We start from the raw sequence: 17,402 nt of genomic DNA on the forward strand, positions 1-17,402 counted from the left end.
TTTATTTTTAAGGCAGGTACATCTCTGATTGTATCCGAACTTTTCCAGTGAAAGGAGAATATTAGAAACTGTGACTGATTGATTGATTGATTGATTGATTGATTGATTTAATATGCCGCACATCACACTTAGAAGTGACTCTAGGCAGCTTACAACCAAATAAAAGCAATCGGTAAAATATTAAATAATAAACATTAACCTTTAAAATTGACTTAAAAATTAACAAAGAAGGTAAGGAAGACAGCAAGATACACGTGGGGAAGAGGTGGAGTCTTATCCATTAACCACCTCCTTTATGACATACTCCATTGGCACTCCAGGTCAATTGGCAGAGCCAGGTTTTCAGGTCTTTTCAGAAGGCCAAAAAAGTTGGGAGTGGGTCTCACCTCAGGGGGCATGATGTTCCTGTGGGCAGGAGTCATGGCAGAAAAGCCTCTCCTCCTGAACCTCACCAATCAGAATTCCTTCATTGATAACGTCCACATCATGTCCCTTTTGCCAATGCAGGTCAGATGGGCCAATCCCATCAGGATGATATGGTTACTCAGATAACCTGGACACCAGCCATAAAGAAGTTTAAAGGTAATAACAAAGACCTTGAATTGGACGCAGAAGCAAACTGGCAACCAGTATAGCTCGTGCAACAATACTGTAACATGGCCCACTATAGGGGCCCGAAGAACAGTTGTGTTCTGTGCCTGTGGTAGTTCTTGAATACTATTCAAGGATAGCCCTATGTAAAGTACATTGTAATAGTTGAAACATTTTATTTATTTATTTATTTATTTTGTCAAATACATATTAAATAATATATATAAGTATAAGCATGAAATGAATACATAAAATGAATACAACTAAAGGGAACATTAGGACAGGACAGTAGGCATGTTGGAGCTCTTATGCATGCCCCTTACAGACCTCTTAGGAATGGGGTGAGATCAACAGTAGACAGTCTTAGGTTAAAGTTTGGGGGTTTTGGGATGAGACCACAGAGTCTGGTAGTGCATTCCAGGCATTAACAACTCTGTTACTGAAGTCATATTTTCTGCAATCGAATTTGGAGCGGTTCACTTTAAGTTTGTATCTATTGTGTGCTCGTGTATTGTTGTGGTTGAAGCTGAAGTAGTCATTGACAGGAAGGACATTGTAGAAACATGAGATTACCATAGTCTGAGTGACTGAGCATAGAGACACATGATCCAGGAAAGGATCTGCAAAGTTCTGCAAAGAATTTCTAGTTACGAGTACCACCTGCTCTTTAAGCAGGAGTTTGAGAATTCAGGAGAACCCCCCAAATTGTGCACTGAATCTAATGACCATCTAATGGTCATCTAATGACTGCATATGGAACACTGAACAAATAACATTTACTGAGTTTTTTTAAGCCAATTTATGGAAAAGTAAGGTTATGTGCTAAAATACTAAAATCCTACAAGCTAGGCTCCAGCAATATGTGGATCGAGAACTACCAGAAGTACAGGCAGGATTTTGTAGAGACAGAGGAACTAGAGATCAAATTGCCAACATACACTGGATCATGGAGAAAGCTAGGGAGTTCCAGAAAAACATCTACTTCTCCTGTACGCTGCTAAGAGAGTCCAAAGCAATGGGTTGTTAACTTCATCTGATTGGCCTGAGACTGAGTTGAATTTGTTTAAACACACCTCCTCTTCCTGTTTAGCTCCAGTTTATTAACTCAGTCGGCCATAGAGAGACTACCTCCTTTAGCTCCATTGCTTTTGACTCTTTTATCAGCTCATAGGACTTTAATAAATTAGGAAAAATTCTTAAAAAAAGTTTTAAAGTGCCCAATTGTTTTTTCTTGATTGCTGGGAGCCAGAGCGGCAAGGAAAGAGGCTCGTGCTTCGCGCGCAGCTCAGCGCCGCTCAGCTGAGCCGCCCGAAGGCCGGCGGCCATTTTTTTACATTCCAAGCCTCTCAAGCCTCGTAGAATCGCCGGTTTGAGGAACGGACATCGCTGGACCTCACCAAACTGTAAGTGGAGGCCAGCGGAGCGCAGGAGAAGCCGTGGTGTTGGCTTTGCGCCTGCAGGGGTGGAGAAAAAGATCCGTGGTGTCGGAGGCTAGTTCCCCCTGCCAACGCTGCAGTAAAAAGGGCGCTATAGGAGCAGTGGTGCCTGCTTCGCGCCATTTGGGGACACCCCCCCCAAAGCAACCCCCCATGCAGCCTTTGAATGCTTTGAATCCAGCTGTGGTGTCAGCTTGGTGCTAACTGGCCCTTATTGTTTGATCTTATTCCAGGATTCTCAGATCAGGGCCACTATATTATTTGGGCATATATTCCAAGGCCTCTGATAACCACTAGGCCTCATTTCCAAGATGGCGGATCGCAGCAGATCTCCTTCCCGGGCTTCTGCCTCGCCCTCCCAAGGACACCTTACTAGCGTGGCTCCTCCCCCTCACAAGAGCAGATCCAAATCAAGGGCTTCTGCCACCAAATCTAAGTCTTCTACTTCTCTCCAAACCTCTGCTGCTGCAGAGAGAGATGCCTCCAGAAGACAACGGGCCTTGGATAGGCAATTTGATAAAGCAAAACAAAAATTAGCAGAGGAAGGCAGGGAAACTTCTGTTCCACTAACTGAAGATTCTCCTCTATTAAATCAGCCTGGATGGTCTCCCACTATCCCTAGTGGTTCAGGAGAAAACCAGGAAACAATTTGTACAGTTTTTGGAGATTCTTCTAGAGCCATGCCTGAGCCCCCACATCAGGCACCTTCTGCCACCTTCACTCCCACAGCAGCGGGAGTCTCCCACAGAGAGGACAGTAATCCTGCCATTTCTCAGGATATACGTCATCTTATCATGCAAACCATTTCTCAAGGCATTGACAATGCCTTCACTCAGAGAGGTTTCCCAGCTCCATCTCCTTCGGGCAGCTCTGACCAAAGACCCCATTCTGATAGCCACCCACCCAGACTATGCGCGCTGCGCACACGCTCTCCAACCCCTTCACACCATAGTGAGGACTCCTTTTTGGGGGAGGAAGACATAGCAGAGTATAATCTGTCTGAAGACGAAGAGTCTGCCCCAGACAAACCTGCTCCCACCGGCCTTTTTCGCCATGAGCTTTTCTACACATTACTACACAAGGCAAAAGTTACGGCCAACATGGGGGTTGCCTTACGCCAATCTGAGGGAGCTTCAGATCCGTCAGACCCCAACAAATTCCTCTTTACTGAACCAGTCTCAGAGCAACGGGTAATTCCTTCACCCAAGCTCTTCTTGGACACCATCCAACGTCAATGGGGTCACCCTGGTGCCATTCCTACTCCTAGTGGCTCAGACAAAAAGATGTACATGACGGATCAAGATCTTGAGGACCTCCTCAAGGTTCCTACCGTAGACACCCCAATTGCCACTTTGGCTTCTTCCTCCAACATTATACCTTCAGATGCAGCAGAAGGTCTCCGAACGGAGGACCGCAGAGCGGAACTCTCCACCCGCAAAACCCATCAAGCGGCTGCCTGGGCTATCAGATCTGCCACAGCAGCCTCATTCTTTGCTAGAACCTCTTTGATATGGCTCAGACAAATGCAGGAGAGGATTCCTCAGATTTATGTCCTCAGATTACATCAGGACATAAATAAATTGATAGCGGCTGCTGAATACACTGCGGATGCCACCCTTAATTCTGCAAAATTTGCATCCCGAGCCCTTGCCTCCAGCATCACCTCCAGGAGGCTGTTATGGCTCAGACAATGGCAAGCCGACATGAAGACCAAATGGCGGTTAGCGGCTGCCCCATTTAAGGGTGGATCTCTCTTTGGTGAAGCCCTAGACCCTATTTTAGCTGAGGGAAAAGACAAACGTAAGATCCTTCCCTACGTCTCCAGACGTTCAGATAGATGTCCTTCTCTTCCTTACCGCAGACAGCCTTTTTGCACCCAGGATCCCGGGTTCCAATCCCCGGCCTATCAACGTTCCTTCCAACCTCCGCCTGACAGGTTTCAGGACAGACAGTCCTTTCGTGACAGGACCAGGCAATCCCAGACCAGACGTCCCTACTGTGGATCCGGCTTCCGACCTTATCGCAGGAACAAATGACTATCCCGGCCAGGATCCCATCGGCGGTTGTCTCACCAAGTTCGTCCCTACCTGGTCCCACACGACAACCGATGCCTGGGTACTGCAAACATCACCCTTGGTCTCTCCCTCGAATTCAATTCAATTCCTCCGAGAAGATTCATCCAATGCCAGATTCCCAAAGAACCCACCAAGAGGGCTCAAATGGAAGACGAGATTCAACACCTGTTGTCCATCAGTGCCATAGAACCGGTTCCCACGCCTCACCAGGGGACCGGCTTCTATTCAATTCTTTTCCTAGTGGACAAAAAATCAGGCGGCACCAGAGCCATCTTAGACCTGAAGCAACTGAACCTTCACATCAAATATCGCAGATTCAAGATGCACTCCCTCAATTCAATCTTAGGAAGCATCAGAAGAGGGGACTATCTAACATCCATCGACCTCAAGGAGGCCTATCTACATGTACCCATCAGACCAGCCCACAGACGCTTTCTCAGGTTCAGTTATGCCGGAGCCCACTTTCAATACAGGGCCCTGCCCTTCGGTCTATCTTCCGCTCCTCGTACCTTCACCAAGATTCTGGATGCTGTGGCGGCCCACCTTCGCACAATTCCAGTAAGAATGCAATGTTACCTGGACGATATATTGATTCTGTCGTCTTCCGCCCAGCAGGCATTACGGGACTTACAGGTAACAATTCAATCCCTACAGGATCACGGCTTTTCGGTCAACAAAGCAAAGAGCCATCTAGTGCCTACGACCGAAATTGTCCATCTGGGAGCAAGAATCAACACCAGATCCTGCCATGTGTTTCTTTCCCGAGACCGTCTCCTCAACTTGAGAGACATGACAAAAAAGGTAAAGGCACTCAAGAGAGCTCCACTTTCACTGCTCTCACAGTTATTGGGAAAGATGGTCTCTTGTCTGTCGATCGTGCCCTGGGCACGTCTTCACTCACGACCCCTACAATGGCTTCTTCTCCCACACCAAAGAACAGGCAACAGCCATACCGAAATCAGAATTCCTCTGCCCCCAAAGGTCAGAAAGTCTCTACAGTGGTGGCTGTCTCCAGCCCTGACAAAGGGCTGCTCATTCCAGGAACATTGCCATCTCGTCCTCACCACGGATGCAAGCCTCTACGGCTGGGGTGCCCACCTATCAGACCAGGTAACTCAGGGTCGCTGGTCCCCCAACGACCTCAAGAACGACATCAACTGGTTGGAAATGAGAGCTGCTCATCTAGCTCTCAGGTACTTCCAAGCGCAGCTATCAAACCATCATGTGCTACTGCTGACGGACAACACTACCACAAAGGCCCATGTGAACCGTCAAGGAGGCACCCGATCCCGCATATTGATGAAAGAGGCTGCAGCCATAGGCCTGTGGGCAGAAAAACATCTTCTCTCACTACAGGCAGCCCACATATCCGGAGTCGCCAACACACAAGCGGATTGGCTGAGCAGGACGACCATCGATCAATCAGAGTGGCAACTGCATCCGGATCTGTTTCTCACAATCACGATCAAATTCGGGCAACCCATAGTAGACCTCTTTGCCAGCCCGACCAACAAACAACTTCCAAGGTTCTTCTCCAGGTTCCAAACCCCAGGAGCAGAAGGAACAGATGCTCTACGATGTCAGTGGCCCCAGGGCCTTCTTTATGCTTTCCCCCTGACTCCCCTTCTGCCAAGGGTCATACGAAAGATCTTTGAACAGAGGGCAGAAGTTCTCCTTATAGCCCCTTACTGGCCTCGACGGAGTTGGTTTGCGGATCTGGTGAGCCTGTCCGTCAATCCACCTTGGCGAATTCCACCGGATCAGATTTCTCTACGCCAAGGAGCCATTCTCCACCCAGAACCTCAATGTTACCAACTAGCCGTCTGGCACTTGACAGGCAGATACTAAGGAAAGAAAAGCATTTCATGGGGGTCATCTCCACCCTTCTGGCTTCTAGACGCCCATCCACAACGCGTATTTACGAGGCCACATGGTCATCATTCCACCGCTGGTGTCTTAGACATCGAATAGAACCTACTTCTGCCTCCATTAGACATATCCTGCAATTCCTCCAGGACGGATTGGACAAGGGTTTAGCCACCAACACCATCTGCCGGCAGGTTGCAGCTCTTGCCACTGTTTTATTCTGTGACGGGACCTCCACACTTTCTCAACACCCCCGTATCCGATGTTTTCTGAGGGGAGCTTACAATCTGCGACCGCCTCCGGTACACAGATACCCTACCTGGGACCTAACCCTTGTCCTTCAGAAGCTTACGTCTTCCCCTTTTGAACCCTTGAGCTCCTCCAGTCTCAAGCTCTTAACCTTTAAAGTCGCTTTTCTCATAGCCATAACCTCAGCCCGCAGGATCTCCGAGATCGCTGCCCTTTCGGTCAGGAAGGACTTATGCATTTTTCAATCTAACCGAGTCATTCTCCGATTAGACCCTACCTTTCTTCCTAAAATAAACACAAGCTTTCATAGGTCTCAAGAAGTCATCTTACCGGATTTTTGTCCTCATCCCAAGCATCCATTGGAGCGTCGATGGCACACGCTGGACCTAAGAAGGGCCCTGCGTATTTACCTCAACAGAACAGCTCCTTTCAGGAAGACAGAATCCCTATTTGTTTCCTTTCAACCAAGGGCTCTGGGCACCAAAGTCTCCCCATCCACCATAGGCAGGTGGATAAAGGCCTGTATTTCCATGGCCTACGACCAGCAGAAACACCATCTTCCAGGCCGCATCACGCACACTCCACCCGCAGCTGCCACCACAGCTGCCTGGGCCACCCAGGCCTCTATCTTGGACATTTGCAGAGCAGCCACGTGGGCCTCTCCTTCGCCATTTATTAAAAACTACAAGATGGACCAATTTGCCTCAGCCGAGGCCTCATTCGGACGGAGGGTCCTGCAGCGAGTTCTTCCTGTTGCTGAGTCTTCCTAATCTTTCCTTTCCCGCCCTAGGGATATTTAGCTTGGGTATATCCCATTGCTTTGGACTCTCTTAGCAGCGTACAGGAGAAGGAACATTGGCTTACCTGAAGGTTCCTTCTATGTACGCTGTGTGAGAGTCCAACCCCTCCCTATTTCACTTATTGTTTTTTTCTATATACAGGAAGCTGGAGGTTATTGTTCCGTTTTTTCCAGTTTTCAAATTGAGTTCGTCTTCTCCAATACCGCTTCTTCGTTAATAAACTGGAGCTAAACAGGAAGAGGAGGTGTGTTTAAACAAATTCAACTCAGTCTCAGGCCAATCAGATGAAGTTAACAACCCATTGCTTTGGACTCTCACACAGCGTACATAGAAGGAACCTTCAGGTAAGCCAATGTTCCTTCTGCTTCATTGACTATGCTAAAGCCTTTGATTGTGTGGATCACAACAAATTGTAGCAAGTTCTTAAAGAGATGGGAGTACCAAACCATCTTATTTGTCTCTTGAGAAACCTGTATGCGGGTCAAGAAGCCACAGTGAGAACTGGACATGGAACCACTGATTGGTTCAAAATTAGGAAAGGAGTCCGGCAAGGCTGTATACTATCACCCTGCCTATTTAACTTATATGCAGAACACATCATGAGAAAGGCGGGGTTAGATGAATCAAAAATTGGAATTAAGATTGCCGGAAGAAATACCAACAACCTCAGATATGCAAATGATACCACTCTAATGGCAGAAAGCGAAGAGGAACTAAAGAGTCTCTTGATGCGGGTGAAGGAGGAGAGTGCAAAAGTTGGCTTGAAACTCAACATTAACATAACATAACATAACATAACATAACATAACATAACATAACATAACATAACATAACATAACATAACATAACATAACATAACATAACATAACATAACATAACATAACATAACATAACATAACATAACATAACAACAGAGTTGGAAGGGACCTTGGAGGCCTTCTAGTCCAACCCCCTGCCTAGGCAGGAACCCTACACCATCTCAGTCAGATGGTTATCCAACATTTTCTTAAAAATTTCCAGTGTTGGAGCATTCACAACTTCTGCAGGCAAGTCGTTCCACTTATTAATTGTTCTAACTGTCAGGAAATTTCTCCTTAGTTCTAAGTTGCTTCTTTCTTTGATCAGTTTCCACCCATTGCTTCTTGTTCTACCCTCAGGTGCTTTGGAGAACAGCCCGACTCTCTCTTCTTTGTGGCAACCCCTGAGATATTGGAACACAGCTATCATGTCTCCCCTAGTCCTTCTTTTTATTAAACTAGACATACCCAGTTCCTGCAACCGTTCTTCATATGTTTTAGCCTCCAGTCCCTAATCATCTTTGTTGCTCTTCTCTGCACTCTTTCTAGAGTCTCAACATCTTTTTTACATCGTGGAGACCAAAACTGGATGCAATATTCCAAGTGTGGCCTTACCAAGGCATTATAAAGTGGCACTAACACTTCACGTGATCTTGATTCTATCCCTCTGTTTATGCAGCCCAGAACTGTGTTGGCTTTTTTAGCAGCTGCTGCACTTCTAGCTCATATCTAAATGGTTATCCACTAGGACTTCAAGATCCCTCTCACAGGTACTACTATTGAGCAAGGTACCACATATACGGTACTGGTGCATTTTGGTTTTTTTGCCTAAATGTAGAACCTTACTTTTTTCACTGTTGAATTTCATTTTGTTAGATAGCGCCCAATGTTCAAGTCTGTCAAGATCTTTCTGTAACTTGAGCCTATCTTCTGGAGTGTTGGCTATTCCTGCCAGCTTGGTGTCATCTGCAAATTTGATGAGTCCCCCATCTATCCCCTCGTCCAAGTCATTGATGAAGATGTTGAAGAGTACTGGGCCTAAAACAGAGCCTTGGGGTACTCCACTGCATACTTCCCTCCATGTGGATGTAGTTCCGTTGAGGACTACACGTTGAGTGCGGTTGGTCAGCCAGTTACGAATCCATCTGGTGGTGGTGCTGTCTAACCCACATTTTTCTACTTTATCTAGTAGTAGGTTATGGTCTACTTTATCAAATGTTTTACTGAAGTCCAAGTAAATTATATCGACAGCATTCCTCTGGTCTACTAATTTTGTCATTTTGTCAAAGAATGCGATAAGATTAGTCTGGCATGATCTGTTTTTGACAAACCCATGTTGGCTTTTGGTTATTACTTTGTTTGCTTCTAGGTGTTTGGTGATTCGTTGCTTGATTATCTTTTCCAGAATCTTCCCCGGTATTGAGGTCAGGCTGATAGGTCTGTAGTTTCCTGGATCTTTTTCTTTTTTGAAGATGGGAACTACATCAACTCTTTTCCAGTCCTCTGGCAGCTCCCCTGTGCTCCAGGATCTTTGAAAGACATAGTTCAGTGGTTCTGAGATCACGTCTGCCAGTTCCTTCAGAACCTTGGGGTGTAATCCATCCGGTCCTGGTGATTTGAACTCGTCTAGGGTAGACAGGTGTTCACTTACCATTTTCTTCCCTATTTTAACTTGTGTTTCTAATCTGTTTTTTGTGGTGCTGTTTTTGATAGGTTGGATTGTTTTTTCCTTTTGTGTAAAGATAGATGCAAAAAATGAGTTAAGTAGATCTGCTTTCTCCCTGTTGCTTGTCATCTTCTTGCCCCTTTCTCCCAGCAATGAGCCAATTGTTTCCTTGACTTTTTTCTTGTTTTTAACATGTTGGAAGAAGCTTTTTTTTATTTTTTACTTTTGTCTCTAGCCTTTGTTCATTGTGAGCCTTAGCTTTCCTCACTTCATCTTTACAGGTTCGGGCTATTTGCTGATATTCTGCCTTAGTTATTTGCCCCTCTTTCCACTTTTTATATTTGTCCTTTTTGTCTTTCAATTTGTCAGGTAGTTCTTTATGCATCCATGCTGGTTTCTTTTGAGATCTATTATTTTTCTTCTTCATTGGTATTGTGCTAGACTGCGCTTTTATAATCTCACTTTTCAAAATTTCCCAAGCTTCTTGAGTTGTTTTCCCTCTGAGGATTCTCATCCATTGAATCCTTCTCAAGCTCTCTCTAAGTTTATTGAAATTAGCTCTCTTAAAGTCCAAGACTCTAGTTTGACTTTGTTCTACTAAGAAAACTAAAATCATGGCATCCGTCCCTTTCAATTCCTGGCAGATAGATGGTGAAGAAATGGAGGTAGTGACAAATTTATTTTCCTGGGCTCCAAGATTACTGCAGATGGGGACTGCAGCCAAGAAATTAAAAGACACTTGGTCCTGGGGAGGAAAGCTATGGCAAATCTAGACAGCGAACTAAAAAGCAGAGACATCACCCTGCCAACCAAAGTGCGTATAGTCAAAGCTATGGTTTTCCCAGTTGCAATGTATGGCTGTGAAGGTTGGACCATAAGAAAGGCTGCTCTTGAAAAGGTCAGATCCTGAAGATGAAACTGAAATACTTTGGCCACCTAATGAGAAAGAAGGACTCACTGGAGAAGAGCCTAATGCTGGGAAAGATTGAGGGCAAAAGAAGAATGGGACAATAGAAAACGAGGTGGCTGGATGGAGTCACTGAAGCAGTAGGCATGAGTTTAAATGGACTCCAGAGGATGGTAGAGGACAGAAAGGCCTGGAGGAATGTTGTCCATGGGGTCGCGATGGGTCGGAACCGACTTTGCAACTAACAACAAAAATGGAAAACAAAGCAATTATGGAGCATATTTCCCCTAAGAAGTTATCAGCTAGAATGCATGCATCAGGGGTGAAATCCAGCAGGTTCTGACAGGTTCTGGAGAACTGGTAGTGGAAATTTTGAGTAGTTCAGAGAACTGGCAAATACCACCTCTGGCTGGTCCCAGAGCGGGGTGGGAATGGGGATTTTGCAGTATCCTTCCTCTGTCATGCCCACCAAGCCATGCCCAGCAAGCCACACCACACCACACCCACCAAGCCACACTACACCACCAAGCCACACCATACCCACCAAGCCACTCCCACAGAACCAGTAGTAAAAATATTTGGATTTCACTATTGGCATGCATGCTTGGGACACAGAAATTTCAAGGAATAGAAAGAAAAAAGAACAGCAACTGATAGAGTATTAGGAAGCTAAAGGAAGAGGTGATAGGGAAAAACTGCTAAGACAAAAAGCAAATAAAAAATGAAAGTAGAGCAAGTAAAACCAAGAACGAGCTCTTAATGCTTGAAATGGGATTTCTTCTTCTCCTTCAGGTTCTAAGTTACTATAGTTCACAGCTTGCAAGCAATTAAAGTTCCACAAGCAAATGCAAGCATGTGAATTGTGTCAGCTAAATAACTATGCTTGACATGCTTTTTTGTACACAACTGTAAATATCTCTAGGGAAAACAAATGCTACAATATATGTTCAGTCGATCTTTTAGATATACAAAAAAACCCTAACAACTTGGACTCAACTAAAAAGTACAGGATTATTTTAGTCAATGAAATACATATATAAGACACTGACAGAACTAATTTTAAAGGCCACATGACATCTACAGAAGTGGTCTAAATTTGAGGTTTCCCAAAGGAAAGTCAGTGAACCCCCTAATCCTGGGAGAGAGATTTGGGAATAACAAGTTATAATTCACACACCCAATTTAATTCATATGCTAATATAGCCACAAAAGGCAGGGGAAAGGGATAGAAATGCACTCATATTCAGAGCATAGGCATTTCTTCTGCATTGACAAGCATTGCCATAGGAACAGGATCACAAGCAGCTATTCTTGCTCTGTACATATTGATTTCAATCAATTGCAGAAATCTGAGTATACAGAACTCTAGGCACATAGGAGAGGAATGTTAGTAGCCATAGGATATATCAGTGATGGCTAATCTTTTCTGGACCAAGTGCCCAAAATGCATGCGCATGTGCGCGAATGTGCATCCCCGAAGCCCCAAAATGTAATGCACATGAGACCTGCAGGGCACATGCAGCCTGTCCCTGCGCATGCACCCCTGCATGTGCCCTGTGCCCCCACAGGTGCCTCACCCCATGCATGCACACACACCCCACACACATGCTCCACTCATGCACGGCAGAGACCTGATGACCAGCTGGCTGGTAGGAGGCGCGCACACATGCACTGAAGAGGTGAACTGGGGTGACGGCTCGCATGCCCACAGAGAGGGCAGTGCATGCCAACTGTGCCATAGGTTCGCCATCGCAGGGATATGTGTTGAACATCCATATAAACAGGAACAAATCAATATATGCTAAAGTTAACAGGATAAACTTAATTATTTATTGGGTAAATTAGGTTAGACCATCTACCAGAAAATTTCTCAGGAAAGTGATCTGATCATAGTGACGTTTCTCCTTGCTGAAACAGTAGAATTTATCTTCAATAAAATTCTACAGGGATATCACAGTTTTGGTTTGAAAGCAAGCATTTCTGTAATTGTTTGCAGACCTTCTCCTTTATAGTATCTAGAAATACTATAAATGGCCTATGTGCATACTTCTTAAAAAAGCTTTCCACTAATATAGCAGAACCCCTAAGCATAATCTTTGAAAAAGCTTTCATGACCAGCTCCCTTCCCAATCTTTGGTCACTAGCCATGGCCATCCCTGTCTTCAAAAAAGGAGACCCCAGCTAGTTGAAAATTACAGACCAATCTCTTTATGCTGCGTCACCTGCAAAGTAATGGAATCAATCATCAACCAATCCATTATCCTCCACCTAGAAACAAACAATCTACTCTCTAATAAACAATTTGGTTTCAGAAAAAATTTATCCTGTAATTTACAACTTCTGCACTGCAAAAACATATGGACTACAAATCTTGATTAGGGCAAAGCAATAGATGCAATTTACATAGATTTCTGTAAAGCTTTTGACTCAGTGGTACATGACAAACTTCTCCTAAAACTAAAATCCTGCGGCATCTCCGGACCCTTCCACAATTGGATAATAGCATTCCTGTCAAACAGACAAGTGGTCAAAATAGGCAGTGCCCTATCAAATCCTATTCCTGTCAATAGCGGTGTTCCTCAAGGCAGCGTTCTTGAGGAACACCAGCGACCAACACTCTTCATATTATACATTATACATTAATTATCTCTGTGACCATATTATAAGCAATTGTGTTCTCTTAGCTGACAATGATAAACTATTTAACACTACCAACAATACAGCTACCCTTCAAAAAGACCTTTATTTTGTGTCAGAATGGTCAAAAACTTGGCAACTCCAAATCTCAACCAACAAATGCTCTGTCTTACACATTGGAAAAAAGAATCTGAACACTAAATACAAGCTCAATGGACACTACCTTGTAGATGACCCCCACCCTGTTAAAGACCTAGGAGTTTTCATATCAAATGATCTAAGTGCCAAAGCTCACTGCAACAACATCGCAAAAAAGGCTTTAAGAGTTGTAAACTTAATCTTGCGTAGCTTCTTCTCCAGAAACACTACACTACTAACCAGAGCATATAAAACATTTGCTAGACCAATTCTCGAATACAGCTCACCTGTCTGGAACCCATATCTCATTTCGGACATTAATACAATTGAGCATGTCCAGAAATATTTTACAAGAAGAGTTCTCCACTCCTCTGATTACAACAAAATACCTTATACCACCAGACTTGAAATCCTGGATTTAGAAAATTTAGAACTCCGCCACCTTCGACATGACCTGAGTTTAACTCATAGAATCATCTGTTACAACGTCCTTCCTGTCAAAGACTACTTCAGCAACAATACACGAGCACACAATAGATTTAAGCTTAATGTGAACCGCTCCAATCTTGATTGCAGAAAATATGACTTCAGTAACAGAGTTGTTAATGCCTGGAATGCATTACCAGACTTTGTGGTCTCTTCCCAAAATCGCCAAAGCTTTAACCAAAAACTATCTACTATTGACCTCACCCCATTCCTAAGAGGTCTGTAAGGGGCATGCATAAGAGCACCAACATGCCTACCGTTTCTGTCCTAATGTTCCCTTTGATTGTATCCAATTTCATATAGTTATTACATACTTATGTTTATATTTATGCTTATATATCGTATAGTTATTTCATGCTTATGCTTATATATCTGTTGTGACAAATAAATAAATAAAAAATAAAATAAAATATCAGTTCTCAGGCCTAAGGTACTTCTGATGAATTGAAGATGTAAGAAATGTTGCTAATCTCTCCAGCCCTCCCCACAAAAAAAGAAAATGCGGGAGGGAAGCTGGGACTGCCAGAAGCTGCTTCCTCAGAACATATGCCATCTCAGGAATTTCCACTGCCCTTCTGCCTTCTGTCTCCTGCTTTTCAGAAACGGTTCCCTTTTGGAATCTAAATTAACTATCTCTACCTAATAATACCTCTTCAAAGATTTTCAACAATTTAGTGAAAATTCAACATGCTCATAGGTGTTATTTCAGCATTTTATTAAAAATCATTTTATTGAAAAATTATACCTCATTGGGTAGGACTTGTGGACTGAATTAATAGCACTCAACACTAGCACTCAGGTTTATATACTGCCCAATAGTGCTTTACAGCACTTTCTGGATGGTTTGAAACATCAGCAAATTGCCCCCAACAATCTGAAGCTAAATTTATATTACCCACCCACCTCACCCCTGGACTATATAAGTTCCCTTTCTATGTGGCCCAGCTACTTCACCCATAAGTTCTCCGATGCCTGGCCACTTGGACCTCACCTTGCCTCACTCAGGCCTCACCTTGCCTTGCTCGGACCTCGCCTTGCCTCGCTTGGACCTCACCTCGCCTTGCTCGGACACCTCACCAAATGCTGCTCACTCAAAAAGATAAACATTGCTGGTTGTGGCCTACCATGCTGCCCCACAGTCCCCGGGCTCACGTAGTTTGTGCAGCCACCGGGGATCGTTTGTGGCCTCATGCTACCCCCCCTGGTTCCCAGGTCCCCAGGCTTGCCTACCTGGCCTGGCTAAGCCACTTAGCTAACCATCCATCTTCCTCCCCCCAGTCTCCAGTTTGCTTACCTTTGCTCTTTGAACTGAATCACGAGCTGCTGGTCACAACGCCTGCCTTGCTTTGCTTGCTGCAATCCCTGCAATCAGCTAGCAACTGAATCTGCCTGCCTGCAATCAATCTCATCAGTGAGCAACTGAATCTGCCTGCCTTGTGCCTTCAATTGGGTAAGTAACTGGGGTTTTAAAAGAAATAATTAATTGGGGGTCTTTTTAGGAGTTTGTGTTTTTTTTTAGATATAGCCATTTGAAGTTTAGGAAGTTTTAAATTTAGTTGCTTTTATCTAAAAATAAAAAATAAAATAAAATAATAAAATAAAATATTTGTGCAGCTTTCTGAGATTTGGTGTGTTTCTGTAGTGTTTCACTCTAACTACACAAACACAATCTCACAAAGCTGTATGTGGCATTTTGTGTGGAAAAAGTGTGAAAGTATGAAAGTTGGTTTTGGGGCTGTTTGTGGCTGTGTGAGGTTCCTGCTTGTTGCAGGGGCCATTTTGGGTCAAGTGCAGCTACTTTTACATTGTGGGTGAGTCAGTTGTGTTGTGTGTGTGTGCGTAAAGTGTGAAAGTTGGTTTGGGGGCTTTTTGAGGCTTTTTGTGTGCTTTTACTGTACATTGTGTGTCATCAGCTAACAAAGCTCCTTTTTTTCTTTTTGCAGTAGTTGCCGCCTTTAACAGGGAGGATGAAAAGACAGCAGACTTTGATGGGTTTCTTGGCCAAGAAACCAAAACTTGAACAACAGCCAGCAGAAGTGGAACAAAAACCATTCCCAGTGCCACAAGCACCACCACCTGAAAACAGAGAAAGAAGCAAATCAAGTACAGAGTCATCTGCGATACCCGAAATCGGAAGAATTCTTCCAGACTGCTGGACCATACAACAGTACAGCTACTTCCAAGAGAAGTATGATGAGTTGGAAGAAACTAGGTTGCACATACTGTACAAAACATGGCTTCGCAGTGGAGAGCGTTATTCATGTGTCCAAAGAGTGGAAGCTTTTCAAGTTTGAGTCAGCTGGGAAAAACAAGGAAGTGCACCAGGCATCTCTATGGAAGAAAATGAGAGAACATTTCGTATCGAAATCGCACACCATTTGTAGACACAACGTAAAACAAGCTGAGCAGGAAGCCATAACAAAAGCAATGGACAAGATTTCTGAAAGGCAATTTGGCACAACTTCTAAAATATTCAAAACTATTTACAGCCTGCCAAAAGCATGCAGACCAATTTCAAGCATAGAGGAATTGACAGAATTACAAACTGAAAATGGAGTAGATCTGGGAGTAGGATTGCAGTCAAGGCTAAAAGTTGTGAAAATAGTTGAATGCATTGCAAATGAAATTAAAACCCAAATGTTTTCCAGCATCATTGCACAGAATCTGAAAATATGTCTGATCATTGAAGCCTCAACAGTATCCTGCAAACCAGTTTTGACAGTTTTCTTAAAAGTTGAGGAGTCAGAGGACCCACCAACAATTTTTGTCGAGCTTGTTGAATTGAAGAAATACATTCTGCAATTTTTAAAATTTTACATAAGGTTAGATTTACCCGGGACTACCTACAAAAAAAATTAATAGTGTTCTGCTCTGATGCTGACAGCGTTATGCTTGGGAGAAAATCTGGAGTGAGCATCAGAATAGCAAAAGAGTTTCCAAACATCATCATATGGCACTGCTTGAACTATCACCTCCAACTTGCTTTAGATGACACCATAAATGAAATAAAGCAAGTAAATCATTTTTTAAAAAAATTATTGATAAGATATGCTTCATTTTCCAGCAATCAATAAAAACTGAATTGAACTTGACAAAATATCTGAAGAACTTGAAATTAACATCATAAGAACTGGTCACATTTTTGGGCCAAGATGGGCTGCCTGTAGTTTAAGGGCAACCATAGCTGTGTGGCGTGCTTATCCTGTGCTACATCAATATTTTCATGTGAATGCAAAATACTCAGGTATGGCTGCCCATCTGGAAAATAAACATTTCTTAAACAATTTGGCATTGATGATAGACATTTTGGAAGAAATTTCACTTCTTTCAACTGCATTGCAAGCACACAATACGGACATAATAAAAGCTGAAAAACTGGTGAGAAGTTCAATAAAGGCATTTGAACTGCTAACAAAGGGAAAAGGCCCATATGAAAGAAAAGTTGAAGAACTAATTACCTTAGAAACCTTCAGGAATATAAAATTCCTAGAAAACCATCGATTTGTTGGTCTTCATTGAGAAAGACTTTTATAAAGTATCATAAAATTTTTGCAGAAATGACTGATGGACTATGAGCATTTAAAAACTGGGAACCAACTGCAAGACACCACAAATAAACTACACTTTCTACAGTTTTTGGTGCCAGAGTACTGGGATTTTGAAGAAATAGTCGTTCCACGGGCAGCAGCTGAAGAACAACTGCATACCTTTGGTGACATTTTCAACTACAACATTGACATCAATGACTATAGAG

At 43.6% G+C, this 17,402-nt stretch overlaps 1 protein-coding gene across 1 annotated transcript; it reads left to right on the top strand.

The window, feature by feature from the left end:
• Nucleotides 1-1,954: 1,954 nt before the first annotated feature.
• On the top strand, nucleotides 1,955-15,942 carry LOC131199441 (uncharacterized). Its single transcript, XM_058185217.1, has 3 exons — nucleotides 1,955-1,994; nucleotides 2,261-3,577; nucleotides 15,595-15,942. Exons 2-3 carry the CDS (start codon nucleotides 2,339-2,341, stop codon nucleotides 15,940-15,942), a joined length of 1,587 nt encoding a protein of 528 aa, XP_058041200.1. The 5' UTR covers nucleotides 1,955-1,994; nucleotides 2,261-2,338.
• The last annotated feature ends 1,460 nt before the right edge of the window (nucleotides 15,943-17,402 follow it).

The sequence above is a fragment of the Ahaetulla prasina genome, chromosome 5 (assembly GCF_028640845.1).
Source record: "Ahaetulla prasina isolate Xishuangbanna chromosome 5, ASM2864084v1, whole genome shotgun sequence".
In the NCBI taxonomy this organism is placed as follows: Eukaryota; Metazoa; Chordata; class Lepidosauria; order Squamata; family Colubridae; genus Ahaetulla; species Ahaetulla prasina.

Excerpts from the sequence above, each read along its gene's own strand:
- LOC131199441 (XM_058185217.1), top strand. The coding sequence starts at position 2,339 with ATGGCGGATCGCAGCAGATCTCCTTCCCGGGCTTCTGCCTCGCCCTCC. Across the intron at positions 3,578-15,594 it reads AGAGGATTCCTCAGATTTAT|TTGCCGCCTTTAACAGGGAG; the intron begins GTCCTCAGATTA and ends TTTTTGCAGTAG.